This window comes from Mus caroli, unplaced genomic scaffold (genome assembly GCF_978045245.1).
Source record: "Mus caroli unplaced genomic scaffold, Mus_caroli_1 scaffold_4, whole genome shotgun sequence".
In the NCBI taxonomy this organism is placed as follows: Eukaryota; Metazoa; Chordata; class Mammalia; order Rodentia; family Muridae; genus Mus; species Mus caroli.
Genome location: NW_028227259.1, coordinates 19,238,468 through 19,255,859, shown reverse-complemented (window position 1 = coordinate 19,255,859; position 17,392 = coordinate 19,238,468). Strand labels below are relative to the sequence as shown.

The following is a 17,392-nucleotide window of genomic DNA, read 5'->3' as shown; positions in this document are numbered from 1 at the left end:
CAATCACAAAAGAAGTCATTAGATATGCACTCACTGATAAGTGGATATTAGCCCAGAAACTTAGAATACCCAAGATACAATTTGCAAAACACAAGAAAATCAAGAAGAGGGAAGACCAACAAGTGGATACTTCATTCCTTCTTAGAATAGGGAACAAAATACCCATGAAAGTAGTTACAGAGACAAAGTTTTGAGCTAAGACGAAAGGATGGACTATCCAGAGACTACCCCACCCAGGGATCCATCCCATCAGCCACCAAACCCAGACACTATTGCATATGCCAGTAAGATTTTGCTTAAGGGACCCTGGTATAACTGCCTCATATGAGGCTATGCCAGTGCCTGGCAAATACAGAAGTGGATGCTCACAGTCATCTATTGGATGGAACACAGGGTCCTCAATGAAGGAGCTAGAGAAAGTACCCAAGGAGCTGAAGGGGTTTGCAACTCTACAGGTGGAACAACAATATGAACTAACCAGTACCCCCAGATCTTGTGTTTCTAGCTGCATATGTAGCAGAAGATGGCCTGGTCGGCCATCACTGGGAAGAGAGGCCCCTTGGTATTGCAAACTTTATATGCCCCAGTACAGGGGAACGCCAGGGCCAAGAAGTGGGAGTGGGTGGGTAGGGGAACAGGGTGGGGGAAGGGTATAGGGAACTTTCAGGATAGCATTTGAAACCTATATAAAGAAAATATCTAGTTTTTTTTTTTAAAAAAAAAGACAGTTTCCAGAATAACATCACATGACACAACTGAGTCTCCGAATAAACCAGAAATTTCCACTTCAGGAAACACTACAATAATTACCTTTCTATGAGAGTTGTTATCCCTTATGTCTTATGATTGAATGTGAAGTCAGGAATTTAAGATCAATTAGGAAATTAAGATTGGGAAAGGAAGCATATCTACAGGAAAATGATGAATCTACAGAAGGCCTCATACATGTGCATGTTTGCTCACTAGTGCAGACTATCAGGGACAAATGTAGAAGACTCCAGTTCTCACACCAATACTTGATTTATTCACAGTCAATGTATTCACAGGCCATATTTTTTAACAATGCAAAGGTGAAAAGAGATGTTTTTGTGACCTGGAGCCTGTGCCATTTTGTAATTAACAGCACACAACAGGGTCAAATGGAAGTGCATGGACAGCCAGACTGCCTGAGGAGGGAGTTCCCTCTTGGCTGGAGAGTTAAAGCGGGCATGTCCACACTGGCTTGGATACACAGTAGAGATGTTTTCATATTTCTCAAGTCTGAATTTGATGACGTTGTATATTAGGAAAGAAGAGCCAATTTTTGTGTATTGATATTTTGCCTGTGAGAAATTAAAAAGTTGGACACAAGTTGATTGTTCATGAATGGGTTCATTGGGTATTATCTACAAAAAAGCAAATGGAAATAATGTAACTTTCCAGCAATAGAATATTGATTACACATATAAGGTAATGTGATAGAATGAAGTACTATGTGTGTCTTTATTATATGGAAACTATATTGAAAGGGATTTGACAATGCCTTTCCAGAAAGTTTTTCTATTCTTCTGACTCAGTAATAATGTTTGTGGGGATCTATACCAATGTAGACCAGGCTAGCCTCGAACTCAGAAATCCGCCTGCCTCTGCCTCCCAAGTGCTGGGATTAATGGTAATATGAAGAAGGAAGTTGTACACAAAGATGTTAATTTTAATATTTCTTATAAGAATGAAAAACAGGAGAAAAAATTTTGAATACTAGATATATACTTAAATAAAATTAGTTACAGAATACAGTGATTTGTAATGGAGAAATGTTTGTGATATCGCTAAAAAAATCAAAGTAAGTGAAAAAAAATCTGTATTTCTTAGTCAAGATAGAGAAAATGTTGGTGGACTCTGCATTGGGCAATACTGAAACATGTGAGCTAAGGCTTTCTCCTTGAAGCATAGTCACACCTACACACAATCATTTCCTTCTGCCTTTTCTTTGGCTTTCTTTCACGTGCCTTGTTATTCAGAGATTCAAAGAGGTGTTCTTAGAAATACAGCCCCAGTCTTTGCTTTCTTGGCATTTGATTGTTCTACATGGGCTGTCTTGGTCCTTGCTACTCCTGTGATATAACTATCTTCTAAACCCAAATTCTTCTCCTACTACCGACACTCTCCTTTCTTGGGGCCACAGGGATCCATATCCGTGGTTACTTACCTCTTAAGATAGGAGCTGATAGCTGCTTTTCTTTGTTTTCAATCATGGGAGCCTTTAGGCAGCAGAGCTATCAACATTTCTCTAATGAATGATTACACATTATTTTTACTATGTTTTCTTGGTGTGCACTCAACATACTAATTTTTAAAAATTGCCAAGTTGCCAACCTAGTACTGATATTAATGCCTGTGTTAGTGTTATATCTCCCAAAGTCATGGATAATGTTTACAGATACATCAATGCTAAGGTAGTGCCCTTGGCTAATGAGCTTACTTGATGCTATCCGTGGATACATCACCTTTATTCAATTACAGTGCTCATCTTGGCTTGTGGCACATTGATTGTTCCTGTGCCAAATTTCTTGTGCAGAAAACTATCACTTGACACTTGTTAGCATGTGTATGCCTCAAATTTCCTACTTCTACACATGCCACACTTACTGGCATTTAGTAAAAGTTAAATTGAGAAATACCAATATGGTAAACTAAAAAGAACTCCTGACCCCAAATCTTTAATAAGTAATTTGAAATTTCAGTTTTCCATTGGTTATCAGCAGAGCGGGAATTTTCCACCATAGTGTGTCAGAATGGATAAAGACCATCTGTTTCTGTTTGAAAAGTCATATTTCATTGAGAAAAGACTCTCACCAGCCTCACATTAATTAACTTGTATGCAAAGTGGTACAGTTGGAATGTCTTTATTGATATCTACAAGTGTACTTGTGCATGCAGTCTATAATTAATATTTTAAAATGTGAAATTTTTCTGCATTGCTTCTAACTTTGAGCATAAATATGTATTTGGCTTTTATATTGACTTATTTGTAACATTTTTGTTATTAATTAATGAAATTTGACTAATAAAGCATCTTTTATCATTTTCAGGTTGGGAGGTGGCTGGAGATCACATCCGGAGTGGAGCTGGAGGCTCTGACAATGACTATCTCATCTTAAACTTGCACATCCCAGGATTTAAGTAAGAGAGGCTGATTCCTTTGTGTGAGAATCTTCACCTCCTATAAAGAAACAGGGAAGTAGGACTGGCTCTGTGGAGTGTGTTCTTATTGTCAAGTAAACAGCTGTATGCCAGAGAATGGTGTTTGATATCATTTGGAATGTCTATGGAATTAGTCACCGAGAACCTAAAAGTGTTAGTAGTGTATGTTCCTTAGGAAAAGCTGAAATGTGTTAGGAGATTTACAACCAAACCTGTAATAACCGCAATGCTTTGATCTTTAACACAGAAGACTTAGTCTAAGTGATTTGCAGGAGTGTATTTTGTTGTTTAATCTCAATTCTATTTGTAGTTAGTATCCAACACATTCACGTGTGTCTTTGCTGTAGTCTCCTATGCTGAGGCTTCCTAGTGTGAAACTGTTCCTTCCTTCAGAGGCAGGGGCTTCAAGCATGTGATCATGATCTAGAACAGGGTGAGGACATACAGCCTGCAAAAGGAAGGATCTGTTCTCACTCAGGTAGCTTAGTTGAAGAGAGGAGCTAGATTTTCAGTTTAATGAGTACACACATTTTAATTGTTTGGAATTGCATTCAGAGTATATTATTGATATTGCAATTTTAATCTGTCATGCAGACCACCAACGTCTATGACTGGAGCCACAGGTTCGGAACTGGGAAGGATAACATTTGTGTTTGAGACTCTCTGCTCAGCTGACTGTGTTTTGTACTTCATGGTGGTGAGTGATTGAGGGAAGATTTCATAGTGTGTTTCAAGTTATTGTTGTCTTTCAAGTTGGGATAAGGGATGGTTTTCTTGGCCTTCTTAGAACTTACCAAAAATGTTTTAAAAATACCTAAAGAATTTACTAGGAATTGTGCCTTAGGCTCAACAAGTAGGTGTCCATTCCTCGCGGTGAAGGTTCCCAGGTAACTGGTAAAGGCCACACAATCTCACTTTTAGAAAATTATTGTGTGCTGATAAAAACTTCCTCTAATAACTCAACTATTTAGCAATGCAAACATCATAAGGGAAGATGTATTAGCAAGGGGCAGCAGAAAATAATGGGCACATAAGAGTACAGGAAAGAAGGCAAAACTTCCTATTTTAATCTAATACATTTAGGCAAGAGAGTTTACTATGTTCAAGTCAAATCTGCTTTTTGTTTTCTAGATGTGACTTAATTTTCAAATCCTAACTTGAGAAATGTAGCAATTCAAATACACTGAGATCACATGGACATTTTAAATATTTGTTGGCTGAAATTTTATCATTTTAGCTAAATGGTGACTTTATAGTTCTACTTTGGTGTGTTTTTAGTTTGTCTCTAGTGAACTTTTTGTCTTAAAGAATTTTTCTATGATATCTAAACTGAGTGAATATTTAAACATTTTATGTGTGATTGCTAAAGTCTGACATGTAGGCAGCGAAAGGTCATAGATGATCTCCAATAGTCATCTGCCTCATACCCATGAGTCCTCAGTGCCCCAGCAGGGGCTTTCTGTCTTTAGCCTATGAAGCTGTTGGCGACATTCAGTTTCCTCTCCTCTCTGGACCAGTTTGGTGATCCCAATTCCATCTCCTCTCATTTATGCTGCTGTCACATCATCTCTATGAGTAATAATAATAGTTAACATCAACCACATTCCTCCCTTTCCCCTTATCTTTTTCCCTCATTTTTTTGTTAAAAAAAATTTTTAAATTGCATACACAAAACTGTTTCATTCTGACATCTTTTCCCTATCCTCCTGGTCTTAACAGTTATTCTGTCTCCAATGACATTTAATTTATTCTTTGATAATTTCACACACATGTATATGATTATTTTGATCATATCCCAATTCCTGTTTCCACCTCTATTCTCCCCCAGTACTTTCCCATCACCAATTCTGTGTCCTCTTCTTTTTAAAAATCTATCTCAACTGAATCTGTTTACTGAGACAAGCTCTCACTATTTAACCTTGTGATTACAATGAACCATCCTCCTGAGGGTACCACCATGCCAAGCTTACATGTTACAAATCATTGTAGAGATGTAGCTTATAGCAGAGCCTGATAACATTCTTCTTTTTAGTCTTTAAGTGATTTGTTTTATCATAAGAGTTTTGAGTTGTCAAATTAAATCACAAATAATAATGCTTTGGATATCAAATAACACTTTACAATGTAACTCGGAACAATATTTAATGATTTTTGAAAGTGCCAAGTATGATAATTTAGTTATTTGGTAATGAAATTAATGTAATATGTGGACATCATTTTTCCATACTGTTTCTATATTTGATTGCTTAATAATATCTTTGATCCTTCTTTCTTTATTATCAGAAGAGATAAATTTTGAGGCCATGCCAGTGTATATCCAATATGCCAAATAACTAATAAAAACAAGTTATTTATCAGAAATTCTAAAGGGAAGCTTGACTTAAAACTTCAGACTTAACCTTTGTTTTCATTTCAAATAAATTAAACTATTGTATTGGTTATTGTACTTGTTTTCAGGTCATGTTAATGGCAGTGTATTATTTGGTATATCTCAAATCTGCATGATTCTTTTCCTAAATTTAGCTAAGAAAATCATAAATAAAGTAGTTTATAAATGAAACTTCATGGACTTCAGATACTATCCAGAGAGTATTTAATGAGCACGGGATAGCTGGTTAGCTTTCACTTGGATGAATCTGTAGTAAGTACAATTCAGAGGGAAACTTAGAATGTCTACATAAATGGTTCTGTGAGAGTCTCTCAAAGAAAAATGTTCCAAATGGGAAGCCTTTTATTCAGTGAGGAGCCTAGAAGTTTTCCCTAGGGACTCTGAGAAAGTTTCCCTTCTATGTTTTCTAAGTGCGTGTCTTAAACACACAGATACATGGGATTTCTTTCACATTTTGTTGACAGTGTGTTTGTGGGAGTTTTATGAGTTGTATTTTTAGAACAGGTCGTGTGCAGCAGGAAACTGTCATCAATCCTATACAGCTTTCTCCAAATAAAAGTACATCTTTGTAATGGATATGGATTTGCATTAATAACGAGTTTGTGTTCTTTGTAAATATTTCCCTACTGTTTTAGGATATAAATAGAAAAAGCACCAATGTGGTGGAATCATGGGGAGGAACCAAAGAAAAGCAAGCTTACACGCATGTCATATTCAAGAATGCAACGTTTACATTTACATGGGCGTTCCAGAGGACAAACCAAGGTCAAGATGTAAGTCCCAACCATTTGCTTACTCGTTACCCGTGGGTATCATCTCCATTCAGAGCATAATGATGTCTTCTGTAGACACTAGAAGTTGTACACAGAAGCATCCTGCGCCCCATATACAGCATTGCGAGATTGAAAGAGCATGTGTACTCTACACAAGTTGATATGAACTCTGTTGAGCTCATCACAAGCTATGTGCCGGTCAGCTGTGCTTTCCGTATAAACACATTCTGACCTGAATCCTGGAGCCCATAAATCGTTTAAAGGTACAATACAAGCCCTTTGTAAGTGTACTATAAGCTTCATATGGGCATTATGAATACTATAATGGAGATGTGAGATCAAAAGAATGAAATTACGATTTCCTGTGTAGAGCACCATAACCTGTATGTTAGCATTCTGTCTAAACTCCACCCTACAGTTACCTGGAAACAGCCAGGTAAGCCTGGTCAGGCCACTATAAAAGGGGCTGCACCCCTTCCTCACCCTCTTGCTCTCTTGGTCTCTTGTTTCTCTCTTGCTCTTTCTCTGTTTCCCTTCCCCCCACCTCTCTCCATGTGCTCATGGCCAGCCTCTACTCCTCTACTTTTCTACTTTCTCTGTCTCTGTCTCATCTGTCTGTCTTTCTCTGCCTTTACTATCCTCTTAACTCCCCTCTCCATGCCCTGAATAAACTATTCTATACTTTACCATCATGTGGCTGGTCGCTCAGGGGGAAGGGATGCATGGGCCTGCTGAGGTACCCCCTTCCCCTATACCACACATCCATAGAATATGACCCCCTTCTCTTTACAGAATGCTAACACCCACCGTACATAGGATACTATAAATTCCATCCAGAGAACCTTAAAGTTCCACCATGAGATGTACACAGTATTACACTCACTATACAAGATAATATAATCCCATAGTTTTATTTCTTTTACAATGCAAAGCTGATGCTCACTTGTGGTGATGTATATAAAACCGACAGTAATTTGAGTCTGTCATCTTGTTATATAGTAAATTGGTATAAAATCACAATTTTTAATTTTTTTGAGAATACGAATGTATGAAATGGGTGGAATAACAACAGACCTCTTTTATTTTGAGTGATGAGCAAATACAGTTGTTGAAGCTTATAAGAAAATTCAATTTTGTCTTTACTTAAGCCTTAGTTTTTAAGTCTTTAGGAGCCTGAGAAGCTTCCTAGCCTCCTTCTCCTTTATCCGACCAGGAATATTTGCTTAAGCGTCATTGACTACTGTGGGTTTGTGTTTTTCATTATGATGCTGTCTTGTTTTAGAAAGAATGCATTTGTATATGGAATGGTAGAACACAGCCAACCATTGCCTTTCTTTCTTTGATTTTCATTGTTAGCATAGACCTAATCATCTCTAGATGTGTCAATATTAGCAGAGCTGGTATATATGCATATATGTATGTATTTTGGAGTGTATGTGTGGGGGGGTACATACATGTGTGTGTGCTATCTTTTGACTGTGCTTGTATATCTGTGAATGTGTGTCTGTATGTAGATCAGAAACAGCATTGGAAGTCATCTAATCTCAACATTATTTTTTTGAAACAGGAACTGTCAGAAAAATCTAGCAACAGCTATTGTGGCTTGACTAGCAGGCTAGAGAGCCTCCAGGATATCTGCCTCTGTGCCACCCAGTGCCAATCACTGGGATTAGAAGCCCATGGTGCCATACCCAGTTTTTATCTGATTGCTTGGGAGCCAAACTCAGGTCATGATGCTTGTGACATAAGCACCTTGCCACTGTACCATGTCCCTAGTCTCAGGCATGTTATTTGTTGTGTATCTCCACAGATGTGACTTGCTGAAAATGAGAACAAGGTGGATCTTTGCTGGGAGTAGCTTCATTGCTGTGGTGGCACGTGTGGTTCATTTTTCTCTTTTCTATTCAGATTATCAGTGGGAAGCAAGTCCCCAGATTTTTCATGACTTCATTGTTCCTTGGGGGGTTATTATTTAGTGTTCAGAATATAAACATGAGGGGGTGAACACAGATGGAACTCCATCTTCTCTTTGTCTTTTCTTTTTTTAAAGATTTATTTATTATTATACATAAGTACACTGTAGCTGTCTTCAGATGCACCAGAAGAGGCCATCAGATCTCATTATGGGTGGTTATGAGTCAACATGTGGTTGCTGGGAATTGAACTCAGGACCTTCGGATGAGCAGTCAGTGCTCTTACCCGCTGAGCCATCTTGCCAGCTCCCTCTTTGTCTTTTCATCTTGGTTCAGAAGAGCATTGAGTAGTCAGATGTGACATTGTACACTAGGGTGACAAAAACCTGACCTTAATTAATCTTATATGACAAGAGGAAAAAAATGAGGCATGATTCAGCATCTTGCTTGCTCCTTTGACATCCTTTTGATAGAAATTCAAATGCATTGCTTAGGAGAAGGGCTGGAGAAGGAAAGAAATGCTCAGAATGGGTCTCTCAGTATCACACAGTGTTTGAGTGATGAAAAGAGGACCTTACCTTCCAAGATTTTCCACACGTCCAGACTTTCAGCATCAGACCGTTTCATTAAGAGTTATGCCTGGGTAAACCAAGGTGAGATATCAAGCTACTCTGCTATTGTCTTGGATACAGTCTATCACTGTGCCAGTGCCAATTATGATGTGTCTGATGTCAGCTGCAGCAACACATCTGGAATTCAGTGGTTATAGAAAGTGGCTTCTAATGTCAAGATGTAAGGGCTTTTATTTAGAACTACTGAATGGGAGTGAAGGTAACCCACTGTTACTCAAGCTGTCAGTCTGGAACACTGTTTATTCTGGTGGTGTCAACAAAAACATAACTTGCTCATGCAGTTGCCCTCCAAGGCAGATGCCAATCTTTCTGCTCTCTTTCTAGAACAGACGATTCATCAATGATGTGGTGAAGATTTATTCTATCACAGCCACGAATGCAGTTGATGGGGTAGCAGCGTCATGTCGTGCCTGTGCCCTGGGTTCTGAGCAGTCGGCCTCATCGTGTGTACCCTGCCCCCCAGGCCACTACATTGAGAAAGAAACCAACCAGTGCAAGGAGTGTCCAGCTGACACCTACCTGTCCATCCACCAGGTCTATGGCAAGGAAGCTTGCATTCCGTGTGGGCCTGGAAGTAAAAGCACCCAGGTAAGGGAGTGGCTGTCCAGTTACTCCCTCTGGGGTGGCGGAGGCAGAGATGGTGGAGTTGCTATTGATGCTGGAAAATGCTCTGCCATTCTCGTTCCTGTTTCCTCTTCTCTTACATTAATTGAGCTCTGAATTTATGCTGTGGAAATGCTGGTTACTACTGACAAAACATGAGGGAAAATGTTTCATAAGAATTTTTTCAAAAATACTAAAATTGATATCTTGTGCATTTCCAAGATAGGAGGAGCTATCCTGTGAGCTGGGTGTAGGAGTGCCTGGGGAAGCAATACTCCTGGTGTACAGCATTACAAGTTTGAAGCAAATCAGCAGACCAGCAGATCAGAGTAGCTCAACGGAAATGTTTTATTGTCTGTGAAAGTGGGCCTCATGGAAAGATTTTAGTATTTCTTAAAAATAGCTTCCCATAAGGAGGTTATCTGAGAAAATATCCCTGATTAAAAACATCTTGACTCTTCTGCACGTTTTATAGAGACATTTAGCAATTAGGAATCCTCTATCCCTGGTATAACAAAATATAACTAAGGCAAAAATTACTGGAAGATTTTATAGCTAGAACTTTTTGAAAACATTTTCTTCATAGCAGTTATTAATCTTTCTGCATTATTGTTTGTTTCTCTGTCTTTAAATGAAGGACCACTCGCTTTGCTATAGCGACTGCTTTTTCTACCATGAAAAAGAAAACCAGACTCTACACTATGACTTCCGCAACCTCAGCAGTGTAGGCTCGCTGATGAATGGCCCCAGCTTCACCTCCAAGGGAACGAAATACTTCCATTTCTTCAACATCAGTTTATGTGGGCATGAGGTGAGTTCTGTCTGTCCGCGGTGAGATGGATCTCTATTTGTTTTAAGATATCTGTGTTAACAAAAGAACTCACACAATATGTTTTCACTGATAAGTGGATATTAGCCCAGAAACTTAGAATACCCAAGATATAAGATACAATTCGCGAAACACATGAAACTCAAGAGGAACGAAGACCAAAGTGTGGACACTTTGCCCCTTCTTAGAATTGGGAAGAAAACACCCATGGAAGGACTTATAGAGACAAAGTTTGGAGCTGAGACGAAAGGATGGACCATCTAGAGACTGCCATATCCAGGCATCCATCCCATAATCAGCCTCCAAATGATGACACCATTGCATACACTAGCAAGATTTTGCTGAAAGGACCCAGATATAGCTGTCTCTTGTGAGACTATGCCGGGGCCTAGCAAACACAGAAGTGGATGCTCACAGTCAGCTATTGGATGGATCACAGGGCCCCCAATGGAGGAGCTAGAGAAAGTACCCAAGGAGCTAAAGGGATCTGCAACCCTATAGGTGGAACAACAATATGAACTAACCAGTACCCCGGAGCTCTTGTCTCTAGCTGCATATGTGTCAAAAGATGGCCTAGTCGGCCATCACTGGAAAGAGAGGCCCATTGGACTTGCAAACTTTATATGCCCCAGTACAGGGGAACGCCAGGGCCAAAATGTGGGAGTGGGTGGGTAGGGGAGTGGGGGGGAAGGTATGGGGGACTTCTGGGATAGCATTGGAAATGTAAATGAGGAAAATACCTAATTAAAAATATTAAAAAAAAGAAAATGAAAATTAAAAAAAAAAAGAAAAAAAGATATCTGTGTTAAATGACCAATAACACCTGCACGGCAATCAGCAACTAATGTCAAGAATGTTTTGAAGTCTTGTCACTTCCTAGCCTGTTGACAGCTTTCTCTATCAGGGTAGTCTCATCTGGTCCAATTGCCAGCCAATCTGATATCTAATCAGCTGAACTGCAAGCCTTATAGGTATGGCTTAAATACATCGAGTCCTTCCCTCCCTCTCTTTCTTCCTGAAAGTGTGAAAGGATAAAGTGGTTAAATTTGTTAATCTCACTTTTTAAAAATATAGGTAAGGTGTTATGATGTAAAGTAGCTTATTGTGTTAGTATTCTCTAGGAACAGAAAGAAATATGTACATAAATGAAGGAAGATTTATGTGAGGAACTGATGTAAATAATTGTGGTGCATGAACACCCTATGTTAGGCTCTCTGGAAATGCCACACCTTGCTGGGATGCTACCAGTATGACTCAGCCCAAGTACAAAGGCTTTAGAACAAGAGAGGGCTGAAGACTGAGACCTGGGCCTGTTGCTATAAGTCCCAAGGTCAGAACACCTGATGTCCTAATGTCTGTGGCAGGAGGAGAATGTGGCAGGCTCAGGAAGAAGGCATTCTTGCCTCTGTCCCTTTGCTCTATCTGGGTTTACCCAGTTGAGTGATGCTATGATTCATATTCATAGATCTTCGCCCTCCCTCAGGCAACCAACTCACATACTAGTCTCCTAGGAAGCACCTGTACAACATTCTGTGAACTCAGTTCAGCCAGTTCTCAACTTTCCTTTTCTACCTATAACATGAATTCTGGTTATATTTTTTAAAGGGGGGAAATACCAGGAGGAATTCTGTCCAAATTAAAAAAGAGATACACAGGATCAAATGTTAATTGATAAAGTAGCCACTGCTGATAAATATGGTATTTATTTGGTGGGATGAAAGAAGTAGAACTTTGTTACCATCAATAGGAGAATATTACCACTGTAGGTGCCATATTTTCATTGGTGTGTGAGGTTGTAGTTTGGAGGTGGGGCACACATGAGAGAGAGAGAGAGAGAGAGAGAGAGAGAGAGAGAGAGAGAGAGAGAGAGAGAGAGAAAGGCAGAGAGAATATTCATTATATATACCATTAACAAAGTCAAAAATTAATATGTAATGGGCAATTTTCCTTTTCATATTTACCCCTATATATCCAATCATCGTCATTATGAGATGCTATGACAAACGTGTTAGATGAAACGAGAACGATCTGGTTCCCACACAAGTTTTTAAATAAGATACATATGACTATATGACTTTTGTTATCTGAATGTGCTGGCTAGCTTTTTGTTAACTTCATACACACTAGAATCGTTTGGGAAGGGGGTTTCTTAATTGAGGAAAATGTCTCTGTAAGATTGGTCTGTCAGGTATTTTCTTAGTTAATAATTGGCTCAGGAGGTCCCAGTCCAATGTGGGTGTTGCTACTTGTATACAGAAAGCAAGCTGAGCAAGCCATGGGGAACAAGCCTGTAGCAGCGCTCCTTCATAGACTCTTAGTCAGTTACTGCTTCAAAGTAACTGACCTGCTTGAGTTCCTGCCCTGACATCACTGGATGATGGACAATAAGCTTTAAGATGAAACAAACTCCTCTCCAAGTTGCTTTTTTTTTTTTTGAAAATTTTTATTAGATATTTTCTTTATTTACCTTTCAAATGTTATCCCCTTTCCTGGTTTCCCCTCCGAAACTCCCTATGCCATCCTCCCTCTCCCTGCTTCTATGAGGGTGCTCCTCCACCTACCTACCCAATCCTGCCTCACTGCCCTAGCATTCCCCTACACTGGGGTATCGAGCCTCCACAGGACCAAGGGCCTTTCTTCCCATTGATGCCAGATAAGGCCATACACTGCTACATATGCAGCTGGAGCCATGGGTCCCTCCATGTGTATTCTTTGGCTGGTGGTTTAGTCCCTGGGAGCTCTGGGGGGTCTGGTTGGTTAATATTGTTGTTCCTCCTATGGAGCTGCAAACCCCTTCAGCTCCTTCAGTCCTTTTTCTAACTCCTCCATTGGTGGTTTATTACAGCAATAGGACCCTGTTTAAGACAAAGGACTTCTCAGGACCTGACTTTACAGGTGGTAATTCAACACACTTATTAGGTTAACCTTCCACTTAATAAAGGAACACATAATAAATACCTTGATATGAAGCAATAAATGAGATTGGTTCTATTATCTTTTGTATTTCTTAATACTATTTTTGTATACTGTCTAATCTTTCTGTCTTGTTAAATGTCCTCATTCATATTCATTCTCTCTCTCTCTCTCTCCCCAGTTTCTCTCTCTCTCTCTCTCTCCCCAGTTTCTCTCTCTCTCTCTCTCCCCCCAGTCTCTCTCTGTATGCATGTGCCTATATATGTGTATTCTTGAGTGTGTATGCATGTGGTGTGTGGTTGTGTGTGTGTATGTATGTATGTATGTATGTATGTGTTTTATTTTCTTTTGGGTGAATAGCCCAGGATAACCTACAACTCAATATATAGTCCAGGATAACCTCAAACTCATGTGAATATAATAGGCAGGAGCTAAGCCCAACTTTTTGTTACTGTTCTCACTTGTTTTCTTTTAGGCTTTGTCATTTTCTCCCCCGCCCCCAGACTTTTACCCGTTTTTTATTATTTTCTTGGCCACAACAATTTAGAAAAGATCTATTTTCCCTGTTTTGTGATGAGAAAGCCTTATGGTGAGAGAAAATTTATATGTTAAAATTGCTAGTTGTATTAAAAATGAGAACTATTTATGTTTTGTGTCTGTGTGTATTGACTCTAAGGTCAATAAAATAGCTTTCCAATTTTCTTTTTATATTTCTTTGTAAAAATTATAGAGCAAGCTATAGTTCTTGCAGTGTATTTAAACATTATACAAATACAACCATCCTCTGGATGAAAAGTTAACCTCTTGTTCACTTTTATTCTTTTAAATTATTTTATAAACTGATATACCATTTTGTCCAAGAGTAGGTTACTAAGATACAGTGATGATCAAGAGTCTAGAGTTCGGATGTCCTAGGATTCTTTAGCAATAAAGATTTTAGGCCTTCTACAACCATAGTCAAACTCATGAAGGAGGAGAGAGAGAGAGAGAGAGAGAGAGAGAGAGAGAGAGAGAGAGAGATGTGTTTCTTCCTTGGCATCCAAATCTTCACCAGCAGTCTGCTGCCTCCCCTGAATGCCTTTGAAGTGAACATTTCTTAGATGATGATATATGGCTTTCATCTAAAACAAATGATGCTTGTACTAATAGGACCAGTGTTTTTGGCTTAGCTTAACCTCATCAACTCCCACCCTCTATTGAACATTGGAATTGCCTTGAGACTGATGCCTGGGCATCATCCCAGAACGTTTAAATGAGCATCTCTGTTGTAAGGAGATAGTCTGATAAAAGTCACAAACTAATTGAGATTCATGTTAAAGACTGATTATCAGTGAACCTTTTGCTTGTGGCTTTGCTTTCCTAGGGGAGAAAGATGGCTCTCTGTACCAACAATATTTCAGACTTTACGGTAAAGGAAATGGTGACAGGGTCAGATGATTACACAAATTTGGTTGGAGCATTTGTATGCCAGTCAACTATTATTCCTTCTGAAAGTAAGGGCTTCCGGGCAGCCTTGTCATCCCAGTCTATCATTCTGGCAGATATGTTTTTAGGTAAGTCTCCTTTGGCTAATATATGTGTGTATGTGTTCATTCTCATTTTATTATAACAATAACTTGTCATAATACTGCTGTTTATGACACACAATTAAAGCCTGAAGTTTAATAAACTATCATTTTGCAAAGTAAAAATCACTATCGGCCAGTCTCAAGAGTTCTTCATTCCTGTGTGGACATCTATGTGATCAAATGTTTTATGAGAGGCTCGCCTTCATTCAGATTCTTTAGTTGAATAGTTTAGATATAAAAATAGGCTTGGAGAGATGGCTCAAGTATTTGTTGCCCAAGGGCGGGACCTGAGTTTGGAACCCTAGTGCCTTTGCAAAATCTGGGTGTGTGGATCAGCTTAAAATCCTAGTGCTGTTAGAGAAAGTCCTTGGGGCTTGATGGCCAGCTAGCTTAGCAGAAATGATTGATCTCTACATCCAGTGAGACTCTGTTTCAAAGATAAGATAGAGATAGGAGATACCTCAAATCAACTCCAGCCTCCATATGTATACACATGGTTGTATGTATCTGTACAAATAAAAATTCTTTATAAAAATCTAAAAAGCACATAAGTCATAATATGTACAAATGAGTTTCATTGAGGATGCTGGTACCTTGAGTTTTGTTCCCTTTGTCTGAGGTCCTAAAATATAGAAAAGTTTTAAAGTAACCCAGTTTCCTAGTGGTTCTTAGGAATCAAATTCATTATAACTGCTGGGAGCAGTGAAAATTTGGGGGTGTGAGACCTGATCTGAGGGTGTTGCTGTGGACTCCAAATGTACTGCGTTTCAAACTCCAGCACCAAGGTCAGCTGCCATGTTCGTGCTAATTGGCAGAGGTTTGAGTCTGCTACTGTTTTATCTAAGAGAAGGAAAATTCTGTCTTTCTGATTAAGCAAATCAGTAATTAAATAAAACTAGCTGAAGTATGGGCATGGGAGCACCAGGCTTGGTGAAATAAACATGTCTGTACTTTAAGGTGAGCAAACATAACCTGTCTCTACTGACAAAACTCGGTGGAAGAGCGCAATACTGGAATAGATTTTTGAAACATTAGAACTAAAAGGAACCGGAGAAACCATCTAAACCAGTGTATATATCCTACAGATTCTAGAAAAACAAAACAAAAGAACAAAGCATCCAGGGTAGTGAAATGAGCTAGATTTCATGACTGGGGCTTAGAATCTTTTTTCTGGAGATGTTAGAAGATTTCTTATTCTTATCTGGAATGGCTCAGATTAATATTTCTGGTGAGGGGATGGGTGAAGGGACAGTTGTTAAGGTAAAGCTATTTTTGTACTCAGATGTACAGAGACTAAGTAAACCTAATTTTCCCTGCTGCTTCAGAGTTTGTTTTTCAATGTCACCTAGGTGTCACTGTTGACACTGCCTTGCAGAACGTTAATATCAAGGAGGATATGTTCCCAGTGTCACCGAGCCAAGTACCAGATGTTCATTTCTTTTATAAGTAAGTGAAGGTATTTTTTCTTGTGACTTTTTTTTAAATAAAGAGCTCGTATGTCTCAATCTGTAGGTTTTAGTTCTTATTCTTGGTTATAATTTCCTAGTGGCAAGAAAGAAAGATAATGTTGCTTCAGGGTGCCTAGCATGGCAGCTTGTACTCAATGGACAATAAGAATGTGGGCATTAAGTGGCTTGATAAAAAGTAAGAAACAGAATTTTTTGAGGATCTAATTTCACACACACACACACACACCTTGTACATACACACATACCATGAATGCACACACCATGAACACACACACCATGCACACACACACATGCACACACACACACACACACACACACACACTCACACACACACCACGTGCGTGCTCTCTCTCTCTCAGGAGACTTTGGTTCATTGCCTAAGCAGTAATTACTTCTTATTCATTAACTCGCTTTTTATTTAGCCTGATGTTTTGATACAATCGACTCTTGTTTCCTTCAAAAATTTTCATTGTGATTAAAATCATAATAATGTTACTAAATGCCTTAATGATGGTCATCTTCATACAGGTGGTGAAAGTCAATATACTGAATTTGTGTCAAGTTAGAAATTAGAAACCTTTAATAATTTTCTCTTTTTGTTTGTTCATGGAGCATGGGAGCCATTCTGTACATGACCCTTGTGTCCTGGTCGTCTGTATTGTATTTGGTCTTTAATCTAGTGCCTGCTTTACAACAGGTCTTCCACAGCCACCACATCTTGTATCAATGGTCGATCGACTGCTGTGAAGATGAGGTGTAATCCCGTGAGACCTGGTGCAGGTGTGATCTCAGTCCCCAGGTATTGACTTTTCCTACAGGGCTATTCTGTCCGATTCCTTGTTGGAAGCAAAGCTGTCTGGACTATTGCTGTTAAAACATATTCTTTATGAAATAAAGCAGAATGAGAACAAAAGAACCAGTGGGTGTATTGTAGGAATATGTCAGGGCATGATTCAGATGAATAGGTGCTAGTCACTCGGACTGCCTCCCAGCCTCTTACATGACATCCCCTTGTCCCTTTCCCCTTCAGCAGCTGACTTTCTTCAAAATTACTTAGGCAGTAAACAAGGAATTGCACTGTTTGTATTTTTGTGTTTATTCTCACTGTTTATTGGTCTCC

The 17,392-nt window shown here is 39.1% G+C and overlaps 1 protein-coding gene across 2 annotated transcripts in view; it reads left to right on the top strand.

Annotated features, from left to right (window-relative positions):
* Nucleotides 1-17,392, top strand: part of Elapor2 (endosome-lysosome associated apoptosis and autophagy regulator family member 2) — a 201,040-nt gene that overhangs the window by 151,055 nt on the left and 32,593 nt on the right. For both annotated transcript variants that reach the window (XM_021162113.3, XM_029477444.2), the window contains 8 exons: nt 3,072-3,162; nt 3,778-3,880; nt 6,208-6,345; nt 9,215-9,478; nt 10,131-10,304; nt 14,599-14,788; nt 16,153-16,249; nt 16,970-17,071. In XM_021162113.3, the coding sequence (XP_021017772.1) occupies nt 3,072-3,162; nt 3,778-3,880; nt 6,208-6,345; nt 9,215-9,478; nt 10,131-10,304; nt 14,599-14,788; nt 16,153-16,249; nt 16,970-17,071 (1,159 nt within the window). The remainder of the gene's footprint in view (nt 1-3,071; nt 3,163-3,777; nt 3,881-6,207; nt 6,346-9,214; nt 9,479-10,130; nt 10,305-14,598; nt 14,789-16,152; nt 16,250-16,969; nt 17,072-17,392) is intronic.